Raw genomic sequence first — 23,304 nt, 5'->3', positions numbered from 1 at the left:
GTCTTTAATATTGACTGTATTCTCAGCAGTCCCCACAGGATGGCGCTAGAGAGTAACATAACTGAGGTGTATAAATCCGTTGTTTACTCCAAACAATGTTGAGTTCCTATTTGGTCTTAAAATCAAAGTCGTGGTTTAGTTGTGTGTCTCACCCCCCAAAAAATCAATAAACAACTGGAAGAAGTTGAAAGGAACTCGTCAGACTTCGTTCCACTTTCGATCATGAAAGAATCTACGTATAATTTATTAATTTGACCGTTAATTAACTAGGCAAGTCAGTTAAGAACACATTTTTATTTTCAATACTGGTCTAGGAACAGTGGGTAAACTGCCTTGTTCAGGGGCAGAACAAGGATCGGATAGTGTCGAGCAGAGTAGGGTAGGTTAAGGTGGGGTAGGTTAAGGTAGGGGTTATATCTGGATAGTGTAGAGTAGGGTAGGTTAAGATAGGGGTTATATCTGGATAGTGTAGCGCAGAGTAGGGTAGGTTAAGGTGGCGTAGATTAAGGTGGGGTAGGTTAAGGTAGGGGGTAATATCTGGATAGGGTAGAGCAGAGTAGGGTAGGTTAAGATGGGGTAGGTTAAGGTAGGGTAAGGTTAAGGTAGGGTAGGCTAAGGTAGGGGTTATATCTGGATAGTGTAGAGCAGAGTAGGGTAGGTTAAGGTAGGGTAGGTTAAGGTAGGGGATATAAATGGATAGTGTAGGTTAAGGTAGGGTAGGTTAAGGTAGGGTAGGGTAGGTTAAGGTAGGGAGTTATATCTTGATAGTGTAGAGCAGGGTAGGTTAAGGTAGGGTAGGTTAAGGTAGTGTAGGGTAGGTTAAGGTAGGGTAGGGTAGGTTAAGGTAGGGTAGGTTAAGGTAGGGTAGGTTAACGTAGGGGTTATATCTGGATAGTGTAGGTTAGGGTAAGTTAAGGTAGGGGTTATATTTGTATAGTGTAGGTTAGGGTAGGTTAAGGTAGGGTAGGTTAGGTTAAGGTAGGTTAAGGTAGGGTAGGTTAAGGTGGGGTAGGTTAGGGTAGGGATTATATCTGTATAGTGTAGGTTAGGGTAGGTTAAGCTAGGGTAGGTTAGGGTAGGTTAAGGTAGGGGTTATATCTGCATAGTGTAGGTTAGGGTAGGTTAAGGTGGGGTAGGTTAAGGTAGGGTAGGTTAAGGTAGGGTAGGTTAAGGTAGGGTAGGTTAAGGTAGGGGATTATATCTTGATAGTGTAGAGCAGGGTAGGTTAAGGTAGGGTAGGTTAGGTTAAGGTAGGTTAAGGTAGGGTAGGTTAAGGTAGGGTTGGTTAAGGTAGGGTAGGTTAAGGTAGGGTTGGTTAAGGTAGGGTAGGTTAAGGTAGGGTAGGTTAAGGTAGGGTAGGTTAAGGTAGGGTAGGTTAAGGTAGGGTTGGTTAAGGTAGGGTAGGTTAAGGTAGGTTAGGTTAAGGTAGGGTAGGTTAAGGTAGGTTAGGTTAAGGTAGGGTAGGTTAAGGTAGGTTAAGGTAGGGTAGGGTAGGTTAAGGTAGGTTAGGTTAAGGTAGGTTAAGGTAGGGTAGGTTAAGGTAGGTTAGGTTAAGGTAGGTTAAGGTAGGGTAGGGTAGGTTAAGGTAGGGTAGGTTAAGGTAGGTTAGGTTAAGGTAGGGTAGGTTAAGGTAGGTTAAGGTAGGGTAGGGTAGGTTAAGGTAGGGTAGGTTAAGGTAGGTTAAGGTAGGGTAGGTTAAGGTAGGTTAGGTTAAGGTAGGGTAGGTTAAGGTAGGTTAGGTTAAGGTAGGGTAGGTTAAGGTAGGGTAGGGTAGGTTAAGGTAGGGTAGGTTAAGGTAGGTTAAGGTAGGGTAGGTTAAGGGGTTTATATCTGGCTGAGAGAGAGGAATTTCTGGTAGTAACTCTTGGTCACATCAATCATCAGGTCCTGGGTACATTCTGGGAGCTCTCCTGAAAACAGACCTGGGAGAGAGAGATGAGGAAGAGGAGGAGGAGGAAGAGGAGGTAGAGTGGGGAAGAGACACCAGTTAGAAAGAGTTGAAGACAAATCCATCACTTTTCAGGCTCATTCATTATCTGCAGCACCATACCAGTATCTACATATGCCAAAACGCTGATGTCATCGAGTATGGGGGAGGGGGGAGGAAGTGTGGGGGGGGGGGGGTAGAGGAGGAGGTAGAGATAGAGGAGGAGGTAGAGGAGGATGTAGAGGAGTAGGAGGTAGAGATAGAGGAGGAGGTAGAGATAGAGGAGGAGGTAGAGGAGGATGTAGAGGAGTAGGAGGTAGAGATAGAGGAGGAGGTAGAGATAGAGGAGGAGGTAGAGGAGGATGTAGAGGAGGATGTAGAGATAGAGGTAGAGTAGGATGTAGAGGAGGAGGTAGAGGAGGAGGTAGAGAAGGAGGTGGAGGAGGAGGTAAAGAAGGAGGTGGAGGAGGATGTAGAGGTAGAGGAGGATGTAGAGAAGTAGGTAGAGGTAGAGGAGGGGGTAGAGGAGGATGTAGAGGAGTAGGAGGTAGAGAAGGAGGTGGAGGAGGATGTAGAGGTACAGGAGGATGTAGAGAAGTAGGTAGAGGTAGAGGAGGGGGTAGAGGAGGAGGTAGAGGAGGAGGGGGTAGAGGAGGAGGTAGAGGAGGAGGTAGAGGAGAAGGTGGAGGAGGATGTAGACGTAGAGGAGGATGTAGAGGGAGAGGAGGAGGTAGAGGAGGAGGTGGAGGAGGATGTAGAGGTAGAGGAGGATGTAGAGGGAGAGGAGGATGTAGAGAAGTAGGTAGAGATAAAGGAGGGGGTAGAGGAGGATGTAGAGGAGGAAGTAGAGGCAGATGTAGAGGGAGCGGAGGTAGAGGAGGATGTAGAGGAGGATGTAGAGGAGGATGTAGAGATAGAGGAGGAGGTAGAGGATGATGTAGAGAAGGAGGTAGAGGAAGAGGAGGTAAAGGAGAATGTAGAGGAGGGGGTAGAGGAGGAGGTAGAGGAGGTAGAGGAGGAGGTAGAGGAGAATGTAGATGAGGAGGTAGATGAGGAGGTAGAGGAGGATGTAGAGGAGGAGGTAGAGGATGATGTAGAGGAGGAGGTAGAGGAAGAGGAGGTGGTAGAGGAGGAGGATGTAGAGGAGGAGGATGTAGAGGAGGAGGATGTAGAGGAGGATGTAGAGGAGGAGGATGTAGAGGAGGATGTAGAGGAGGAGGATGTAGAGGAGGATGTAGAGGAGGATGTAGAGGAGGAGGAGGTAGAGGAGGAGGAGGTAGAGGAGGAGGAGGTAGAGGAGGATGTAGAGGAGGATGTAGAGGAGGAGGTAGAGGAGGAGGTAGATGAGGAGGATGTAGAGGAGGAGGATGTAGAGGAGGAGGAGGAGGTGGTAGAGGAGGTAGAGGAGGAGGAGGATGTAGAGGGGGTAGAGGAGAGGAGGATGTAGAGGAGGGGGTAGAGGAAGAGGAGGAGGAGGTGGTAGAGGAGGAGGTAGAGGAGGAGGAGGATGTAGAGGGGGTAGAGGAGAGGAGGACGTAGAGGAGGATGTAGAGGGGGTAGAGGAGAGGAGGATGTAGAGGAGGGGGTAGAGGAGGAGGAGGAGGAGGAGGTAGAGGAGGAGGAGGAGGATGTAGAGGGGGTAGAGGAGAGGAGGATGTAGAGGAGGAGGATGTAGAGGAGGATGTAGAGGAGGAGGTGATGGAGGAGGAGGTAGAGGATGTAGAGGAGGAGGAGGTAGATGAGGAGGACGTAGAGGATGATGTAGAGGAGGAGGAGGTAGAGGAGGAGGATGTAGAGGAGAAGGATGTAGAGGAGGATGTAGAGGAGGATGTAGAGGATGAGGTAGATGAGGAGGAGGTAGATGAGGAGGATGTAGAGGAGGAGGATGTAGAGGAGGAGGATGTAGAGGAGGATGTGGAGGAGGGGGTAGAGGAGGAGGAGGTAGATGAGGAGGATGTAGAGGAGGATGTAGAGGAGGAGGATGTAGAGGAGGAGGAGGTAGAGGAGGAGGATGTAGAGGAGGATGTAGAGGAGTAGGTAGAGGAGGAGGTAGAGGAGGAGGTAGATGAGGAGGATGTAGAGGAGGAGGATGTAGATGAGGAGGATGTAGAGGAGGAGGATGTAGAGGAGGAGGAGGAGGTGGTAGAGGAGGTAGAGGAGGAGGAGGATGTAGAGGGGGTAGAGGAGAGGAGGATGTAGAGGAGGGGGTAGAGGAGGAGGAGGAGGAGGTAGAGGAGGAGGAGGATGTAGAGGGGGTAGAGGAGAGGAGGATGTAGAGGAGGATGTAGAGGGGGTAAAGGAGAGGAGGATGTAGAGGAGGGGGTAGAGGAGGAGGAGGAGGAGGTAGAGGAGGAGGTAGAGGAGGAGGAGGAGGATGTAGAGGGGGTAGAGGAGAGGAGGATGTAGAGGAGGGGGTAGAGGAAGAGGAGGAGGAGGTGGTAGAGGAGGAGGTAGAGGAGGAGGAGGATGTAGAGGGGGTAGAGGAGAGGAGGATGTAGAGGAGGGGGTAGAGGAAGAGGAGGAGGAGGTGGTAGAGGAGGAGGTAGAGGAGGAGGAGGATGTAGAGGGGGTAGAGGAGAGGAGGATGTAGAGGAGGATGTAGAGGGGGTAAAGGAGAGGAGGATGTAGAGGAGGGGGTAGAGGAGGAGGAGGAGGAGGTAGAGGAGGAGGTAGAGGAGGAGGAGGAGGATGTAGAGGGGGTAGAGGAGAGGAGGATGTAGAGGAGGAGGATGTAGAGGAGGATGTAGAGGAGGAGGTGGAGATGGAGGAGGAGGTAGAGGATGTAGAGGAGGAGGAGGTAGATGAGGAGGACGTAGAGGATGATGTAGAGGAGGAGGAGGTAGAGGAGGAGGATGTAGAGGAGAAGGATGTAGAGGAGGATGTAGAGGAGGATGTAGAGGATGAGGTAGATGAGGAGGAGGTAGATGAGGAGGATGTAGAGGAGGAGGATGTAGAGGAGGAGGATGTAGAGGAGGATGTGGAGGAGGGGGTAGAGGAGGAGGAGGTAGATGAGGAGGATGTAGAGGAGGATGTAGAGGAGGAGGATGTAGAGGAGGAGGAGGTAGAGGAGGAGGATGTAGAGGAGGATGTAGAGGAGTAGGTAGAGGAGGAGGTAGAGGAGGAGGTAGATGAGGAGGATGTAGAGGAGGAGGATGTAGATGAGGAGGATGTAGAGGAGGAGGATGTAGAGGAGGAGGAGGAGGTGGTAGAGGAGGTAGAGGAGGAGGAGGATGTAGAGGGGGTAGAGGAGAGGAGGATGTAGAGGAGGGGGTAGAGGAAGAGGAGGAGGAGGTGGTAGAGGAGGAGGTAGAGGAGGAGGAGGATGTAGAGGGGGTAGAGGAGAGGAGGATGTAGAGGAGGATGTAGAGGGGGTAAAGGAGAGGAGGATGTAGAGGAGGGGGTAGAGGAGGAGGAGGAGGAGGAGGTAGAGGAGGAGGTAGAGGATGTAGAGGGGGTAGAGGAGAGGAGGATGTAGAGGAGGAGGATGTAGAGGAGGATGTAGAGGAGGAGGTGGAGATGGAGGAGGAGGTAGAGGATGTAGAGGAGGATGTTTAGGAGGAGGAGGAGGATGTAGAGGAGGAGGTAGAGGATGTAGAGGAGGAGATAGAGGAGGAGTATGTAGAGGAGGGGGTAGAGGAGGATGTAGAGGAGGAGGAGGTAGAGGAGGATGTAGAGGAGGAGAATGTAGAGGAGGGGGTAGAGGAGGATGTAGAGGAGGAGGAGGAAGAGGAGTATGTAGAGGAGGAGGATGTAGATGAGGGGGTAGAGGAGGATGTAGAGGAGGAGGTAGAGGAGGATGTAGAGGAGGAGGTAGAGGAGGATGTATACGAAGGGGTAGAGGAGGATGTAGAGGAGGGGGTAGAGGAGGAGGTAGAGGAGGATTTAGAGGAGGAGGAGGATGTAGATGAGTAGGAGGTAGAGGAGGATGTAGAGGAGGATGTAGAGGTAGAGGTAGAGGAGAATGTAGAGGGGGTAGAGGAGGATGTAGAGGAGGAGGAGGTAGAGGAGGATGTAGAGGAGGAGGATGTAGACGAGGAGGAGGTAGATGAGGAGGCTGTAGAGGAGGAGGATGTAGAGTAGGAGGAGGTAGATGAGGATGTAGAGGAGGAGGATGTAGAGGAGGAGGTAGAGGAGGAGGTAGAGGTAGAGGAGGAGGTAGAGGAGGAGGAGGTAGATGAGGAGGATGTAGAGGAGGATGTAGAGGAGGATGTAGAGGAGGATGTAGAGGAGGATGATGTAGAGGAGGAGGTGGTAGAGGAGGAGGATGTAGAGGAGGAGGATGTAGAGGAGGAGGATGTAGAGGAGGAGGATGTAGAGGAGGATGTGGAGGAGGGGGTAGAGGAGGAGGAGGTAGATGAGGAGGATGTAGAGGAGGATGTAGAGGAGGAGGATGTAGAGGAGGAGGAGGTAGAGGAGGAGGATGTAGAGGAGGATGTAGAGGAGTAGGTAGAGGAGGAGGTAGAGGAGGAGGTAGATGAGGAGGATGTAGAGGAGGAGGATGTAGATGAGGAGGATGTAGAGGAGGAGGATGTAGAGGAGGAGGAGGAGGTGGTAGAGGAGGTAGAGGAGGAGGAGGATGTAGAGGGGGTAGAGGAGAGGAGGATGTAGAGGAGGGGGTAGAGGAAGAGGAGGAGGAGGTGGTAGAGGAGGAGGTAGAGGAGGAGGAGGATGTAGAGGGGGTAGAGGAGAGGAGGATGTAGAGGAGGATGTAGAGGGGGTAAAGGAGAGGAGGATGTAGAGGAGGGGGTAGAGGAGGAGGAGGAGGAGGTAGAGGAGGAGGTAGAGGAGGAGGAGGAGGATGTAGAGGGGGTAGAGGAGAGGAGGATGTAGAGGAGGGGGTAGAGGAAGAGGAGGAGGAGGTGGTAGAGGAGGAGGTAGAGGAGGAGGAGGATGTAGAGGGGGTAGAGGAGAGGAGGATGTAGAGGAGGGGGTAGAGGAAGAGGAGGAGGAGGTGGTAGAGGAGGAGGTAGAGGAGGAGGAGGATGTAGAGGGGGTAGAGGAGAGGAGGATGTAGAGGAGGATGTAGAGGGGGTAAAGGAGAGGAGGATGTAGAGGAGGGGGTAGAGGAGGAGGAGGAGGAGGTAGAGGAGGAGGTAGAGGAGGAGGAGGAGGATGTAGAGGGGGTAGAGGAGAGGAGGATGTAGAGGAGGAGGATGTAGAGGAGGATGTAGAGGAGGAGGTGGAGATGGAGGAGGAGGTAGAGGATGTAGAGGAGGAGGAGGTAGATGAGGAGGACGTAGAGGATGATGTAGAGGAGGAGGAGGTAGAGGAGGAGGATGTAGAGGAGAAGGATGTAGAGGAGGATGTAGAGGAGGATGTAGAGGATGAGGTAGATGAGGAGGAGGTAGATGAGGAGGATGTAGAGGAGGAGGATGTAGAGGAGGAGGATGTAGAGGAGGATGTGGAGGAGGGGGTAGAGGAGGAGGAGGTAGATGAGGAGGATGTAGAGGAGGAGGATGTAGAGGAGGAGGAGGTAGAGGAGGAGGATGTAGAGGAGGATGTAGAGGAGTAGGTAGAGGAGGAGGTAGAGGAGGAGGTAGATGAGGAGGATGTAGAGGAGGAGGATGTAGATGAGGAGGATGTAGAGGAGGAGGATGTAGAGGAGGAGGAGGAGGTGGTAGAGGAGGTAGAGGAGGAGGAGGATGTAGAGGGGGTAGAGGAGAGGAGGATGTAGAGGAGGGGGTAGAGGAAGAGGAGGAGGAGGTGGTAGAGGAGGAGGTAGAGGAGGAGGAGGATGTAGAGGGGGTAGAGGAGAGGAGGATGTAGAGGAGGATGTAGAGGGGGTAAAGGAGAGGAGGATGTAGAGGAGGGGGTAGAGGAGGAGGAGGAGGAGGAGGTAGAGGAGGAGGTAGAGGAGGAGGAGGAGGATGTAGAGGGGGTAGAGGAGAGGAGGATGTAGAGGAGGAGGATGTAGAGGAGGATGTAGAGGAGGAGGTGGAGATGGAGGAGGAGGTAGAGGATGTAGAGGAGGATGTTTAGGAGGAGGAGGAGGATGTAGAGGAGGAGGTAGAGGATGTAGAGGAGGAGATAGAGGAGGAGTATGTAGAGGAGGGGGTAGAGGAGGATGTAGAGGAGGAGGAGGTAGAGGAGGATGTAGAGGAGGAGAATGTAGAGGCGGGGGTAGAGGAGGATGTAGAGGAGGAGGAGGAAGAGGAGTATGTAGAGGAGGAGGATGTAGATGAGGGGGTAGAGGAGGATGTAGAGGAGGAGGTAGAGGAGGATGTAGAGGAGGATGTATACGAAGGGGTAGAGGAGGATGTAGAGGAGGGGGTAGAGGAGGAGGTAGAGGAGGATGTAGAGGAGGAGGAGGATGTAGATGAGTAGGAGGTAGAGGAGGATGTAGAGGAGGATGTAGAGGTAGAGGTAGAGGAGAATGTAGAGGGGGTAGAGGAGGATGTAGAGGAGGAGGAGGTAGAGGAGGATGTAGAGGAGGAGGATGTAGACGAGGAGGAGGTAGATGAGGAGGCTGTAGAGGAGGAGGATGTAGAGTAGGAGGAGGTAGATGAGGATGTAGAGGAGGAGGATGTAGAGGAGGAGGTAGAGGAGGAGGTAGAGGTAGAGGAGGAGGTAGAGGAGGAGGAGGTAGATGAGGAGGATGTAGAGGAGGATGTAGAGGAGGATGTAGAGGAGGATGATGTAGAGGAGGAGGTGGTAGAGGAGGAGGATGTAGAGGAGGAGGATGTAGAGGAGGATGTAGAGGAGGATGTAGAGGAGGAGGAGGTAGAGGAGGAGGTAGAGGAGGAGGATGTAGAGGAGGAGGATGTAGAGGAGGAGGTAGATGAGGAGGAGGTAGATGAGGAGGATGTAGAGGAGGAAGTAGAGATAGAGGAGGAGGATGTAGAGGAGGTAGAGGAGAGGAGGATGTAGAGGAGGAAGAGGATGTAGAGGAGGAGGAGGAGGTAGAGAAGGATGATGTAGAGGAGGAGGAGGTAGAGATAGAGGAGGAGGAGGTAAAGGAGGAGGATGTAGAGGAGGAGGTAGAGATGGAGGAGGAAGAGGTGTGTTCTGACCTGGGCATCCTGAGAACACGGTGAAGGGAGGAACCACGGTCTCAGGAGGAAGAACTGTGTTGTCTAGGATCTTACAGCAATCTTTCAACACACACCGTCGCCCCTGGAAAACACACACACACACACACAGACACAGACACAGACACAGACACCACACACCACACACACACACACACACACACACACACAGCATTAACAACCAGATACAGTGGCGACCGTTGCCTGGAGCAACAGAAACAACCAGTCGGGTAGGAGTCACATTTCATATGTTAACAGAACACACTACCCCCATTGTGACATCACAACAGAACCTCTACAGAACACCACCGTCATGTGATGATACAAACTACCGTCATGTGACTACCCTGTAATAAATACAATCATGCCAGAGGCTAGTACTGTTCAGACCAGACTAGTAGAACACTGTTCAGACCAGACTAGTAGAACATGGACCCAACTAGACAGAGGCTAGTACTGTTCAGACCAGACTAGTAGAACATGGACCCAACTAGACAGAGACTAGTTCTGTTCAGACCAGACTAGTAGAACACTGTTCAGACCAGACTAGTAGAACACTGTTCAGACCAGACTAGTGGAACATGGACCCCAACTAGACAGAGGCTAGTACTGTTCAGACCAGACTAGTAGAACACGGACCCCAACTAGATAGAGACTAGTACTGTTCAGACCAGACTAGTGGAACATTGACCCCAACTAGACAGAGACTAGTACTGTTCAGACCAGACTAGTAGAACATGGACCCCAACTAGACAGAGACTAGTACTGTTCAGACCAGACTAGTAGAACACGGACCTCAACTAGACAGAGACTAGTACTGTTCAGACCAGACCAGACTAGTAGAACATGGACCCAACTAGACAGAGACTGGTACTGTTCAGACCAGACTAGTAGAACACTGTTCAGACCAGACTAGTAGAACACTGTTCAGACCAGACTAGTAGAACATGGACCCAACTAGACAGAGACTAGTACTGTTCAGACCAGACTAGTAGAACACTGTTCAGACCAGACTAGTGGAACATGGACCCAACTAGACAGAGACTAGGACTGTTCAGACCAGACCAGACTAGTAGAACACTGTTCAGACCAGATTAGTAGAACACTGTTCAGACCAGACTAGTAGAACACTGTTCAGACCAGACTAGTGGAACATGGACCCAACTAGACAGAGGCTAGTACTGTTCAGACCAGACTAGTAGAACACTGTTCAGACCAGACTAGTAGAACATGGACCCAACTAGACAGAGACTAGTACTGTTCAGACCAGACTAGTAGAACATGGACCCAACTAGACAGAGACTAGTACTGTTCAGACCAGACTAGTAGAACACTGTTCAGACCAGACTAGTAGAACATGGACCCAACTAGCCCCACAGGGACAGTGAAATGTGGTCGTTCCGAGCATCACATGACCCAGATTTAGGACCTGAATGTTCTCTCTGCCAGTGTGTGTGTGTAACTCTGTGAGTGTGTGTGTGTGTGTGTGTGTGTGTGTAACTCTGTGAGTGTGTGTGTAACTCTGTGAGTGTGACTGTGTGTGTGTGTAACTCTGTGTGTGTGTGTGTGTGTGTGTAACTCTGTGAGTGTGTGTGTAACTCTGTGTGTGTGACTGTGTGTGTGTGTAACTCTGTGAGTGTGTGTGTGTGTAACTCACAATGACACAGTTCTTCCCGATGTGAACGTAAGATCCGATCTGAGCAGCGTTCACCACACAGTCTTCCTCTATAAACACATGGTCTCCAATGTGCAGCGGGAAGAAGGCCACTCTGGGGGGGGGGCAAGAGGACAAGGGGTCAGAGGTCAGACCACAGAGACCTGCTTAGTGGAAGAAGGCCACTCTGCAATTAAAAGTGGGGAAATTACTTTCTTTTTTTTATCGAATTTCCAGATTTCAAAAATTGTGTTCTGATGTGATTTAGACCCCTGGTCTAGAAGAGGAGACCCCTGGTCTAGAAGAGGAGACCCCTGGTCTAGAAGAGGAGACCTCTGGTCTAGAAGAGAAGTCCCCTGGTCTAGAAGAGGAGATCCCTGGTCTAGAAGAGGAGACCCCTGGTCTAGAAGAGGTTGGAGACCACTGGTCTGGAAGAGGAGACCCCTGGTCTAGAATAGGAGAACCCTGGTCTAGAAGAGAAGACCCCTGGTCTAGAAGAGGAGACCTCTGGTCTAGAAGAGAAGTCCCCTGGTCTAGAAGAGGAGATCACTGGTCTAAAAGAGGTTGGAGACCCCTGGTCTGGAAGAGGAGACCCTGGTCTAGAAGAGGAGACCTCTGGTCTAGAAAAGGTTGGAGACCCGAGGTCTAGAAGAGGAGACCCTTGGTCTAGAAGAGGAGACCCCTGGTCTAGAAGAGGTTGGAGTCTCCTGGTCTAGAAGAGGAGACCCCTGGTCAAGAAGAGGTTGGATACCCCTGGTCCAGAAGAAGTTGGAGACCCCTGGTCTAGAAAAGGTTGGATACCCCTTGTCTAAAAGAGGAGACCCCTGGTCTAGAAGAGGAGTCACCTGGTCTAGAAGAGGTTGGAGACCCCTGGTCTAGAATAGGAGACCCCTGGTCTAGAAGAGGAGACCCCTGGTCTAGAAGAGGAGACCCCTGGTCTAGAAAAGTTTGGAGACCCCTAGTCGAGAAGAGGAGACCCCTGGTCTAGAAGAGGAGTCCTCTGGTCTAGAAGAGAAGTCCCCTGGTCTAGAAGAGGTTGGAGACCTCTGGTCTAGAAGAGGTTGGAGACCCCTGGTCTAGAAGAGGAGACCCCTGGTCTAGAAGAGGAGTCCCCTGGTCTAGAAGAGGTTGGAGACCCCTGGTCTAGAAGAGGAGACCCCTGGTCTAGAAAAGGTTGGAGACCCCTGGTCGAGAAGAGGAGACCCCTGGTCTAAAAGAGGTTGGAGACCCCTGGTCTAGAAGAGGAGACCCCTGGTCTAGAAAAGGAGACCCCTGGTCTAGAAGAGGAGACCCCTGGTCTAGAAAAGGTTGGAGACCCCTTGTCTAGAAGAGGAGACCCCTGGTCTAGAAGAGGAGTCCCCTGGTCTAGAAGAGGTTGGAGCCCCCTGGTAGAGAAGAGGTTGGAGACCCCTGGTCGAGAAGAGGAGACCCCTGGTCTAGAAGAGGTTGGAGACCCCTGGTCTAGAAGAGGAGACCCCTGGTCTAGAAGAGGAGACCCCTGGTCTAGAAGAGGTTGAGCAGAACTCACTCACCCTTTGCTGAATTTTTTGAACGGCGGCCGAATGACACTCCGGCTCTTCACAACACAGTGCCTCCCCACCCTGACATTGGCCAGGTCTCCACGGATTATACAGTCATTCATTACTATAGTCTGGAGGAGACAGGGACGAACAGAGGGAGGGAGGGAGGGTGACACAGACAGGGAGGGAGACAGACAGACAGACAGACAGGGAGGGAGGGAGACAGACAAGACAGGGAGGGAGGGAGACAGGGAGGGAAGGAGGGAGACAGACAGGGAGGGAGGGAGACAGGGAGGGAAGGAGGGAGACAGACATGGAGGGAGGGAGACAGACAGACAGGGAGGGAGGGAGACAGGGAGGGAGGGAGGGAGACAGACAGGGAGGGAGGGAGACAGGGAGGGAGGGAGGGAGACAGACATGGAGGGAGGGAGACAGACAGACAGACAGACAGACAGGGAGGGCGACAGACAGACAGACAGGGAGGGAGGGAGGGAGACAGACAGGGAGGGAGGGAGGGAGACAGGGAGGGGGGAGACAGACAGACAGGGAGGGAGACAGACAGGGAGACAGACAGGGAGGGAGGGAGACAGACAGACAGGGAGGGAAACAGGGAGGGAGGGAGACAGGGAGGGAGGGAGACAGACAGGGAGGGGGGAGACAGGGAGGGAGGGAGGGAGGGAGACTCATGGTTTATTACCTGTATAGTGAACGTAATGAATAAAGCCCCAACTGGCCCATCTCATGGTTTATTTCCTGTATAGTGAACGTAATGAATAAAGCCCCAACTGGCCCATCTCATGGTTTATTACCTGTATAGTGAACGTAATGAATAAAGCCCCAACTGGCCCATCTCATGGTTTATTACCTGTATAGTGAACGTAATGTAAACTGGCCCATCTCATGGTGTAATACCGGTATGGTTTGTTGTTACTTACTTTGCCGTTGAGGACGATGTTCTGACTGCCGCACAGCACCGACTGCCTGCTCACTTTGTTACCAGACGCCTGACAGGGAGAGAGGACATGGTGATCAGGTGGTATAAACGGTACTGACTCAGATACAGGTTTACAGACCACCGCTTGATGCTAACTGACAGGGAGAGAGGACATGGTGATCAGGTGGTATAAACGGTACTGACTCAGATACAGGTTTACAGACCACCGCTTGATGCTAACTGACAGGGAGAGAGGACATGGTGATCAGGTGGTATAAACAGTACTGACTCAGATACAGGTTTACAGACCACCGCTTGATGCTAACTGACAGGGAGAGGACATGGTGATCAGGTGGTATAAACGGTACTGACTCAGATACAGGTTTACAGACCACCGCTTGATGCTAATTGACAGGGAGAGAGGACATGCTGATCAGTTGGTATAAACGGTACTGACTCAGATACAGGTTTACCGACCACCGCTTGATGCTAACTGACAGGGAACATGCTGATCAGTTGGTATAAACGGTACTGACTCAGATACAGGTTTACAGACCACCGCTTGATGCTAACTGACAGGGAGAGAGGACATGCTGATCAGTTGGTATAAACGGTACTGACTCAGATACAGGTTTACAGACCACCGCTTGATGCTAACTGACAGGGAGAGGACATGCTGATCAGGCGGTATAAACAGTACTGACTCAGATACAGGTTTACAGACCACCGCTTGATGCTAACTGTAATCGGTGCCTCGTCAAGAAATGGTCTAACTGCAATTCAAGCTGGCTAGCTGGCTGGCTAAGGGACCGAGCTAGCAATGAGGGTTCAGTGCATTGACTGCGCACTGTATATACACTGAATATACTAAAAACATTAAGAACACCTTCTCTTTCCAGGACACAGACTGACCAGGTGAATCCAGGTGAAAGCTATGATCCCTTATTGATGTCACTTTGTTAAATCCACTTCAATCAGTGTAGATGAAGAAGGGGAGGAGACATGTAGATGAAGGGGAGGAGACATGTAGATGAAGGGGAGGAGACGGGTTAAAGAAGGATTTGAGGCATAGACTGTGTGTGTGTACCATTCAGAGGGTGAATGAGCAAGACAAATATATTTAAGTGCCTTTGAACGGGGTTTGGTAGTAGGTACCAGGCGCACCGGTTTGAGTCAAGAACTGCAACGCTGCTGGGGTTTTTCACGCTCAACCGTTTTCCTGTGTGTATCAAGAACGGTCCACCACCTAAAGGACATCCAGACAACTTGACACAACTGTGGGAAGCATTGGAGTCAACATGGGCCAGCATCCCTGTTGGGACGCTTTCTACACCTTGGAGTCAACATGGGCCAGCATCCCTGTTGGGACTCTTTCTACATCTTGGAGTCAACATGGGCCAGCATCCCTGTTGGGACGCTTTCTACATCTTGGAGTCAACATGGGCCAGCATCCCTGTTGGGACGCTTTCTACACCTTGGAGTCAACATGGGCCAGCATCCCTGTTGGGACGCTTTCTACACCTTGGAGTCAACATGGGCCAGCATCCCTGTTGGGACGCTTTCTACACCTTGGAGTCAACATGGGCCAGCATCCCTGTTGGGACGCTTTCTACATCTTGGAGTCAACATGGGCCAGCATCCCTGTTGGGACGCTTTCTACACCTTGGAGTCAACATGGGCCAGCATCCCTGTTGGGACGCTTTCTACACCTTGGAGTCAACATGGGCCAGCATCCCTGTTGGGACGCTTTCTACACCTTGGAGTCAACATGGGCCAGCATCCCTGTTGGGACGCTTTCTACACCTTGGAGTCAACATGGGCCAGCATCCCTGTTGGGACGCTTTCTACACCTTGGAGTCGATGCCCCTGACGAATTAAGGCTGTTCTGGGGGGCAAAAGGAGGTACAATTCAAGGTGCTCATAATGTTTGGTATACTCAGTGTAAATACCAATATATATATATATATACACGATTTCATATGTACAGCACTTAGAGTTAGGAGGGGCAAAAAGGAGGTACAACTCAATATTAGGAAGGTGCTCATAATGGTTTGTATACAATGAGCTAAACGCTAACTTGCTAATCGTTAACGTTATCTAGTCAAATAAACACCGAATTACAAGCCTGCTACGGAAGATTACCGTTTCAATGTATTCCGCCTTGTTGTACAGTATCTCACACAATTCCATGGTTGTAATTATTTTTGTTATAAAATGTACAGAAAACGAGTTTGATGTGGTCTGTTGTTTTTGCTGTCTGCTGTCAACCTCTCCCTTCAGACCATACTAGCAGAGCACTGAAACATCGATGATGATGGAAAGCTCTTCCGCTCACAAATAATCAGTCATATTCAACTAATTATTATTATTTTTAATATGTGTGTTAAATAATTAACATAATTTGTTAATGATCGACGAAATAATAATATAATATATAATTGTTTAATATAATTGTTTTTTTGTTTTGGTTCTGTTGATTAGTCATGTCTTACGTATAGAACGTAATACCTTGATCGGCAACCCGACGATGCGACAAAATTCAACCAAAGTCACAATTATTACATTATTCCAATTTAATGAAATAAGAAAACATACCGGAAAGCATTATAATTACGTTATAGATTAATAAAAAAAAATCATATTAAATATCGGCGTTATTTTTTTTAATAATAACTAGTGCGCCTGCGCACATTTGACCTCCTTTTCCCTTTGACTTTGTGGCTGTGCTATCTAGTGGAAACCAATTTGTCTTCCAAAACGCGTGTTTTGCTTTGCACCCTGGGATTGATCCTCAAAACCATGGCGTCCCGTGTCCTAGCGCAGTGTGTCCGCCAGCTCTCCCGCTCTTCCGTGAGACTCTCGTCGGGTAACTTTGCAGTGAGAACCGCAGCTGTCCCGGTCCTATTCAACCCCCGACCGTTGTCCTTCATTGCCAGCAGTCAGCGGACCCGGTGGATCGAGCAAACACGGGTTTGTCTTGAATAACATGGAGACGTTTAGTCGCTGCTGTGGCCTAGTAGTGATGGATTGCACATTGACCTACCAGTGTCTTTCCAAACTAAATCTGTAACTAAGTGCCAACCGGTCACTTTGCAAAGCCAAACTCTTAAAAACCGGGATAAAACTGGTTCCGTTTTTACTAATTCAACGAAACCGACTCTGTGAAAATGCATAGTTTGAATGATACATGCATTTATGTTACAAAACAACCGACTGTGTCTCATGTGTTAGCAGCAGACAAAGTTAAGCTAAGCTAATTGATCATGTAATCGTTTGATACTTGGCTAGTTTAGTTGAGTACAATTCGAATGATACTTTCTGTTCAAACTATTCATCTGTCGTACAATTAAGTACTGTTAGCATAGCTTACTAGCATGTTATATAGTGTTTACTAGCTAGATGACAGTCGATTTGACACATTTTAATTTACTCTAAAGCAAATGTGTTATTTATTATCAATACCTGAGGTTGTTGTGACAGGATGTGACGCACGCATGACTTGCGCACTAAATACAATGCAGTGGACATCTGTAATATTAGCTAGCTATTATCTAGGCTTGAACTAAACTGCTTGATTGGTCAAATGGGTGCAGAAGTGTTGTCAGTCAAGCTGTCATCGATAAGTGAATGACCTCTGAACCCATCCTTTCTTCCTTCCTTCCTGTCCTCCTTCTTCTTCTTCTCTAGATCTCCAGCTCAGTGGGAGTGTTCTGTAGACAGTATGGAGACATGCCTCCCCTCACCATTGAAAGCATTAAAGAACGAGTCATGTACGTCCTCAAGCTCTACGACAAGATCAACCCAGAGAAGGTAAGGACAGACCCGGGGAGAGAGAGTTTCTATTGGACGGTAAGGACAGACCCGGGGAGAGAGAGTTTCTATTGGACGGTAAGGACAGACCCGGGGAGAGAGAGTTTCTATTGGACGGTAAGGACAGACCCGGGGAGAGAGAGTTTCTATTGGACGGTAAGGACAGACCCGGAGAGAGAGAGTTTCTATTGGACGGTAAGGACAGACCCGGGGAGAGAGAGTTTCTATTGGACGGTAAGGACAGACCCGAGGAGAGAGTTTCTATTGGACGGTAAGGACAGACCCGAGGAGAGAGTTTCTATTGGACGGTAAGGACAGACCCGGGGAGAGAGAGTTTCTATTGGACGGTGGGGAGAGAGAGTTTCTATTGGACGGTAAGAACAGACCCGGGGAGAGAGGGTTTCTATTGGACGGTAAGGACAGACCCGGGGAGAGAGGGTTTCTATTGGACGGTAAGGACAGACCCGGGGAGAGAGGGTTTCTATTGGACGGTAAGGACAGACCCGGGGAGAGAGGGTTTCTATTGGACGGTAAGGACAGACCCGGGGAGAGAGGGTTTCTATTGGACGGTAAGGACAGACCCGGGGAGAGAGGGTTTCTATTGGACGGTAAGGACAGACCCGGGGAGAGAGGGTTTCTATTGGACGGTAAGGACAGACCCGGGGAGAGAGGGTTTCTATTGGACGGTAAGGACAGACCCGGGGAGAGAGAGTTTCTATTGGACGGTAAGGACAGACCCGGGGAGAGAGAGTTTCTATTGGACGGTAAGGACAGACCCGGGGAGAGAGAGTTTCTATTGGACGGTAAGGACAGACCCGGGGAGAGAGAGTTTCTATTGGACGGTAAGGACAGACCCGGGGAGAGAGAGTTTCTATTGGACGGTAAGGACAGACCCGGGGAGAGAGAGTTTCTATTGGACGGTAAGGACAGACACGAGGAGAGAGAGTTTCTATTGGACGGTAAGGACAGACCCGAGGCGCCACGGCTCGTTTTCGAGAGTAGGAATACTGAGTCATTAGTACAGACGGTTTTACGTTTTGCAATGAAAACGAGAGAGAGTTTCTATTGGACAAAATCCTCTCCTGTTTCGTTCCCATTCGCTTCCTCGTGGTTCTGTTTATGGTGTCTAGTGAATTTATTCCCCACATATCTAGGATCAGTTTGACATCAACACTCCTTATCTTTCATACATTTATTCATATCATTTCCTCCTTCCAACGAAATATAGTCCCGACACTAATCTAAGGTTGCTACCCAAGCTGGCTGGTTGTTCGATCGGTTCGGTTGCCAGAGACACAACCCAGTCGTTCAGTCTAATTGTTCTGTATCTATGGACTCGACCCAGTCGTTCAGTCTTGTTGTTCTGTATCTATGGACTCGACCCAGTCGTTCAGTCTTTTTGTTCTGTATCTATGGCGACCCAGTCGTTCAGTCTAATTGTTCTGTATCTATGGACTCGACCCAGTCGTTCAGTCTAATTGTTCTGTATCTATGGACTCGACCCAGTTCGTTCAGTCTTTTTGTTCTGTATCTATGGCGACCCAGTCGTTCAGTCTTTTTGTTCTGTATCTATGGCGACCCAGTCGTTCAGTCTTTTTGTTCTGTATCTATGGCGACCCAGTCGTTCATTCTTTTTGTTCTGTATCTATGGCGACCAAGTTGTTCAGTCTTTTTGTTCTGTATCTATGGCGACCCAGTCGTTCAGTCTTTTTGTTCTGTATCTATGGCGACCCAGTCGTTCTGTATCTATGGCGACCCAGTCGTTCAGTCTTTTTGTTCTGTATCTATGGCGACCCAGTCGTTGGTTCTAAATGTTCCATTGCCACACTGGCTGACAACGTTCTTATCCCTTGCATGCTAGCTAGAGTGTGTGTGTGTGTAAGTTAGCCAACTACGGCTAACTTACAGTAATGACAAACATATGCAGACAGAAAAACAGCAAATCAGTTTCATTTACATTTTGTTTAAGTTGTTTTCAAGTGACATTTATTTGGATGAATCCATAACAATGAATTAATGAGGTGCGATTTCACCTGGCATAGAACATGTGCTCTCTCTCGTCAGACACCTGTTGTTCAGAGGAGCTAGCCAACAACACAGCTAACACAATCACTTCAAACTGAAGCTGGAAACACTGAGAACCACAGCCAACAACACAGCCAACAACACGGCCAACAACACGGCCAACACCACGGCCAACACCACGGCCAACACCACGGTCAACACCACGGCCAACACCACGGCCAACACCACGGCCAACACCACAGCCAACACCACAATCACTTCAAACTGAAGCTGTAAACAAGCTGCACTTATTTTGGCCTGTTTTCAATTGACATTTCTTTGTTTATATCCATAAAAATGATGACAGCTGATTCATAATTTCGGCTGAGAAACCCTGTCTCTCTCTCTCTCTCTCTCTCTCGACACGTTCATTACAATGGGACAGCTGGAGATTGTTTCAATGTCGCAAATGTCAGAAAGACAGCCAGGTTTATACAAATCTCTGCTGTTGAAAGCGAAATATGAGATAATGTCTAGATGCTTTTTATAGTGGAGATGTTATAAATTGCCTGGCTGGGCTGATGAGACAGTGGACTGCGCAGTCAGGTGGAACAGCGTAAATAGACATTTTAACGTCATAGATTATACCCACCCGTTGTATAAATACAAAAGTATGTGATTTTGGATGAGTAGGCGTCCACATACTTTTGGTTATGTAGTGTATCTCAGAGTAGGACTGCAGATCTAGGATGTCCCTGTCTGTCCTGATCTCCTCTGATCGATGTGTATCCTCAGCTGGCGACGTCGTCCCACTTCCTGAAGGACCTGGGGTTAGACAGCTTGGACCAGGTAGAGATCATTATGGCCATGGAGGATGAGTTTGGTGAGTCTGTCTCCCTGTATCTTTCTGTCTCTCTCTCCCTGTCTCTGTGTTTGACTGTCGGTCTGTCTCTCCCTCTCTGTCGGTCTGTCTCGCCCTCCCCCTCTCTGTCGGTCTGTCTCTCCCTCCCTGTCGGTCTGTCCCTCCCTCCCCGTCCCTCCCTCCCCGTCGGTCTGTCCCTCCCTCCCTGTCGGTCTGTCTCTCCCTCCCTGTCTCTGTGTTTGACTGTCGGTCTGTCTCTCTCTCCCTGTCGGTCTGTCTCTCCCTCCCTGTCTCTGTGTTTGACTGTCGGTCTGTCTCTCTCTCCCTGTCTCTGTGTTTGACTGTCGGTCTGTCTCTCTCTCCCTGTCTCTGTGTTTGACTGTCGGTCTGTCTCTCCCTCCCTGTCTCTGTGTTTGACTGTCGGTCTGTCTCTCCCTCTCTGTCGGTCTGTCTCTCTCTCCCTGTCTCTCCCTCCCTGTCTCTGTGTTTGACTGTCGGTCTCCCTCTCTGTCTCTGTGTTTGACTGTCGGTCTGTCTCTCCCTCCCTGTCTCTGTGTTTGACTGTCGGTCTGTCTCTCCCTCCCTGTCTCTGTGTTTGACTGTCGGTCGGTCTGTCTCCCTCCCTCCCTGTCGGTCTGTCTCCCTCCCTCCCTGTCGGTCTGTCTCTCCCTCCCTGTCGGTCTGTCCCTCCCTCCCCGTCCCTCCCTCCCCGTCGGTCTGTCCCTCCCTCCCTGTCGGTCTGTCTCTCCCTCCCTGTCCCTCCCTCCCTGTCGGTCTGTCTCTCCCTCCCTGTCGGTCTGTCCCTCCCTCCCCGTCCCTCCCTCCCCGTCGGTCTGTCCCTCCTTCCCCGTCCCTCCCTCCCTGTCGGTCGGTCTGTCTCTCCCTCTCCGTCGGTCTGTCTCTCCCTCCCTGTCTCTCTGTTTGACTGTCAGTCTGTCTCTCCCTCTCCGTCGGTCTGTCTCTCCCTCCCTGTCGGTCTGTCTCTCCCTCCCTCCCTGTCGGTCTGTCCCTCCCTCCCCGTCCCTCCCTCCCCGTCGGTCTGTCTCTCCCTCTCCGTCGGTCTGTCTCTCCCTCCCTGTCTCTCTGTTTGACTGTCGGTCTGTCTCTCCATGTCTGTGTCTCCCTGCTGGTCCATTCGTTGATTTAAATAGGAATGTTCTAGACTAGTCATTATATTTTCATGACGATAACTTAGTTGTTAGGATTAACTAACCCTTTCCACTTCCTACATACAACTGTGGTTAATACCACTGTGTTAACATGTGTGTGTGTTAAGCCTAATGTGTGTGTTAAGCCTAATGTGTGTGTATGTTAAGCCTAATGTGTATGTTAAGCCTAATGTGTGTGTATGTTAAGCCTAATGTGTGTGTTAAGCCTAATGTGTGTGTATGTTAAGCCTAATGTGTGTGTTAAGCCTAATGTGTGTGTGTGTGTGTTAAGCCTAATGTGTGTGTTAAGCCTAATGTGTGTGTATGTTAAGCCTAATGTGTGTGTTAAGCCTAATGTGTGTGTGTGTGTGTTAAGCCTAATGTGTGTGTTAAGCCTAATGTGTGTGTTAAGCCTAATGTGTGTGTATGTTAAGCCTAATGTGTGTGTATGTTAAGCCTAATGTGTGTGTATGTTAAGCCTAATGTGTGTGTATGTTAAGCCTAGTGTGTGTGTTAAGCCTAATGTGTGTGTGTGTTAACGTGTTCCTGCTGCAGGGTTTGAGATCCCGGATGTGGAGGCAGAGAAGCTGATGTCTCCTCAGGATATCGTCCAGTACATCGCTGACAAGAAGGACGTGTATGAATAAGAATGAACCAGGAACTACTAACACACCCAGTGAGTGTCCACGCCGACTTCCCCCACGGCGACTTCCCCCCTTCCCCCACGCCGACTTCCCCCCCTTCCCCCACGCCGACTCCCCCCACGCCAACTTCCCCCCACGGCGACTTCCCCCACGGCGTTGATGAGGGCGTGACGCTCTCTCACCATTTAAACAACTGTTAAAAAGCCTTGTGTTTCGGCCTTCATCAGAGCTCTGTCATTCGTCTCCAATGACGTGTGTGTATCTATCTATATATATAACAAAAACCCTGTATTGCTGATAATGTTTTGTTTTTGGAGAGACTTCGAAGCCACTCAGAAAAAAACCTGTCTTTTGTAATTGTTCAGTTACAGTATTTCATTTAAACGTTGTTGTTGTTGTGAAGTAACATTAGTACTTAAACAAATATATATATATATATACGTTAAGGAAAATATTTTTCAGTTGTTTAGCGGATGTAAAAGCTGTCTAATTCAATAAACATGTCGGGGACATTTAGTAAATTAATTTCTATAACGCCCTATTGTTCATTTAGTGCGGTGGTCCCCAAACTTTGGCACGCCCCCTATCAGTCATTCAGTGACACGTCCACTATCAGTCATTCAGTGCAGTGGTTCCCAAACTTTGACACGCCCCCTATCAGTCATTTAGTGCAGTGGTTCCCAAACTTTGACACGCCCCCTTAGAGGGGGTGGCAGGGGGGCGGGGCCTCAGTCTGGCTTTTAACTTACTCTTGAAAGTGTCCAGATCGACTTGCCCATGGGAAGGGGGGGTGGGATGTTCCCCCTTGCTGGAAGAGGGGGGGTGGGATGTTCCCCCTTGCTGGAAGGGGGGGGTGGGATGTTCCCCCTTGCTGGAAGAGGGGGGGTGGGATGTTCCCCCTTGCTGGAAGAGGGGGGGTGGATGTTCCCCCTTGCTGGAAGAGGGGGGGTGGGATGTTCCCCCTTGCTGGAAGAGGGGGGGTGGATGTTCCCCCTTGCTGGAAGAGGGGGGGATGAAACAGTTTGAGAACTCCCTGTTCTAGTGTGTATAGAAATCAATTAGACTCCCGTGTCATTACCGTTTCAGGAGGGAAATCAATCCAACACATGAATGAATGACCTGTGCACAGTGATGTACTTTCTAAAAGGGCCATTTCCCAGAAATCCCGTTGACTGTGAACGCTGTAGACGTCGGCTCGAGCAGAAATGACATCGTCAATCGCATTTTATCGGTTGTTTGAATCCCTGTCTGTTTTTATTCACTAAAACATATAATCTATTTCATCACATTTTAATTAAATGAATCTGTGTTTTACTGAGGTGGAACTTCCTGTTTCTGCTCCTCACAGGAAGTCCTGATGATGCTGTCCGACTGGCTGGGCTGGGCAGCGTCTCCCTCCCCCCGCCCACCACTTCATCAGTCCCTCTTCTCCTCCTCCTCCTCCGTTCTCTCTGTGGCAGCCGATGCCTTTTGTCTTGTGTTCCACTGTATTTAATGAAAATGTGTATTTTCCTCCTGAGTTCGGGAGGTGAAAAATAAACATCACTTTTATGGTTGGACTCTTGTTGTACAGCGCCATCTTGTGGTTCAGGGAGTTCCCTCACTCAGCCCCAACCAAATTCACATAGAAATATCAATTATGGATCTGTCACGGTCCTTGAAAGCAAGTCTACGAAGCAGTAGAGCAGTTCTATGTTTCCCATTCAATAAAATGTTTTTGTAAACCAGCTTTAAAACAAAGCATTTTGGGTAAAATACATTTTACAATGATTC

At 49.8% G+C, this 23,304-nt stretch overlaps 2 protein-coding genes across 4 annotated transcripts; one reads left to right on the top strand and one right to left on the bottom strand.

Annotated features, from left to right (window-relative positions):
• Nucleotides 1-275: 275 nt before the first annotated feature.
• Nucleotides 276-15,360, bottom strand: LOC139422367 (dynactin subunit 5). 3 transcript variants are annotated; one of them, XM_071173570.1, is made up of 7 exons: nucleotides 15,206-15,291; nucleotides 13,065-13,133; nucleotides 12,142-12,260; nucleotides 10,613-10,724; nucleotides 8,938-9,040; nucleotides 1,796-1,922; nucleotides 1,299-1,375 (listed from the first exon to the last, which is right to left on the bottom strand). In XM_071173570.1, exons 1-6 carry the CDS (start codon nucleotides 15,251-15,253, stop codon nucleotides 1,825-1,827), a joined length of 549 nt encoding a protein of 182 aa, XP_071029671.1. In that variant the 5' UTR covers nucleotides 15,254-15,291; the 3' UTR covers nucleotides 1,299-1,375; nucleotides 1,796-1,824. The 3 variants fall into 3 exon arrangements, with proteins under 3 accessions (XP_071029670.1, XP_071029672.1, XP_071029671.1); XM_071173569.1 differs by having other exon boundaries at nucleotides 276-1,922; nucleotides 15,206-15,360; XM_071173571.1 differs by lacking the exon at nucleotides 15,206-15,291 and adding an exon at nucleotides 13,976-13,995 and having other exon boundaries at nucleotides 276-1,922.
• A 420-nt stretch (nucleotides 15,361-15,780) lies between these two features.
• On the top strand, nucleotides 15,781-23,090 carry LOC139422366 (acyl carrier protein, mitochondrial-like). Its single transcript, XM_071173567.1, has 5 exons — nucleotides 15,781-16,033; nucleotides 16,751-16,873; nucleotides 19,673-19,760; nucleotides 21,443-21,563; nucleotides 22,880-23,090. The coding sequence occupies exons 1-4, from the start codon at nucleotides 15,863-15,865 to the stop codon at nucleotides 21,532-21,534; spliced, it is 474 nt and encodes a 157-aa protein (XP_071029668.1). The 5' UTR covers nucleotides 15,781-15,862; the 3' UTR covers nucleotides 21,535-21,563; nucleotides 22,880-23,090.
• The last annotated feature ends 214 nt before the right edge of the window (nucleotides 23,091-23,304 follow it).

This window comes from Oncorhynchus clarkii, chromosome 12, assembly GCF_045791955.1.
Source record: "Oncorhynchus clarkii lewisi isolate Uvic-CL-2024 chromosome 12, UVic_Ocla_1.0, whole genome shotgun sequence".
Lineage (NCBI taxonomy): Eukaryota > Metazoa > Chordata > Actinopteri > Salmoniformes > Salmonidae > Oncorhynchus > Oncorhynchus clarkii.
This window is presented reverse-complemented; position numbering and strand designations above follow the sequence as displayed.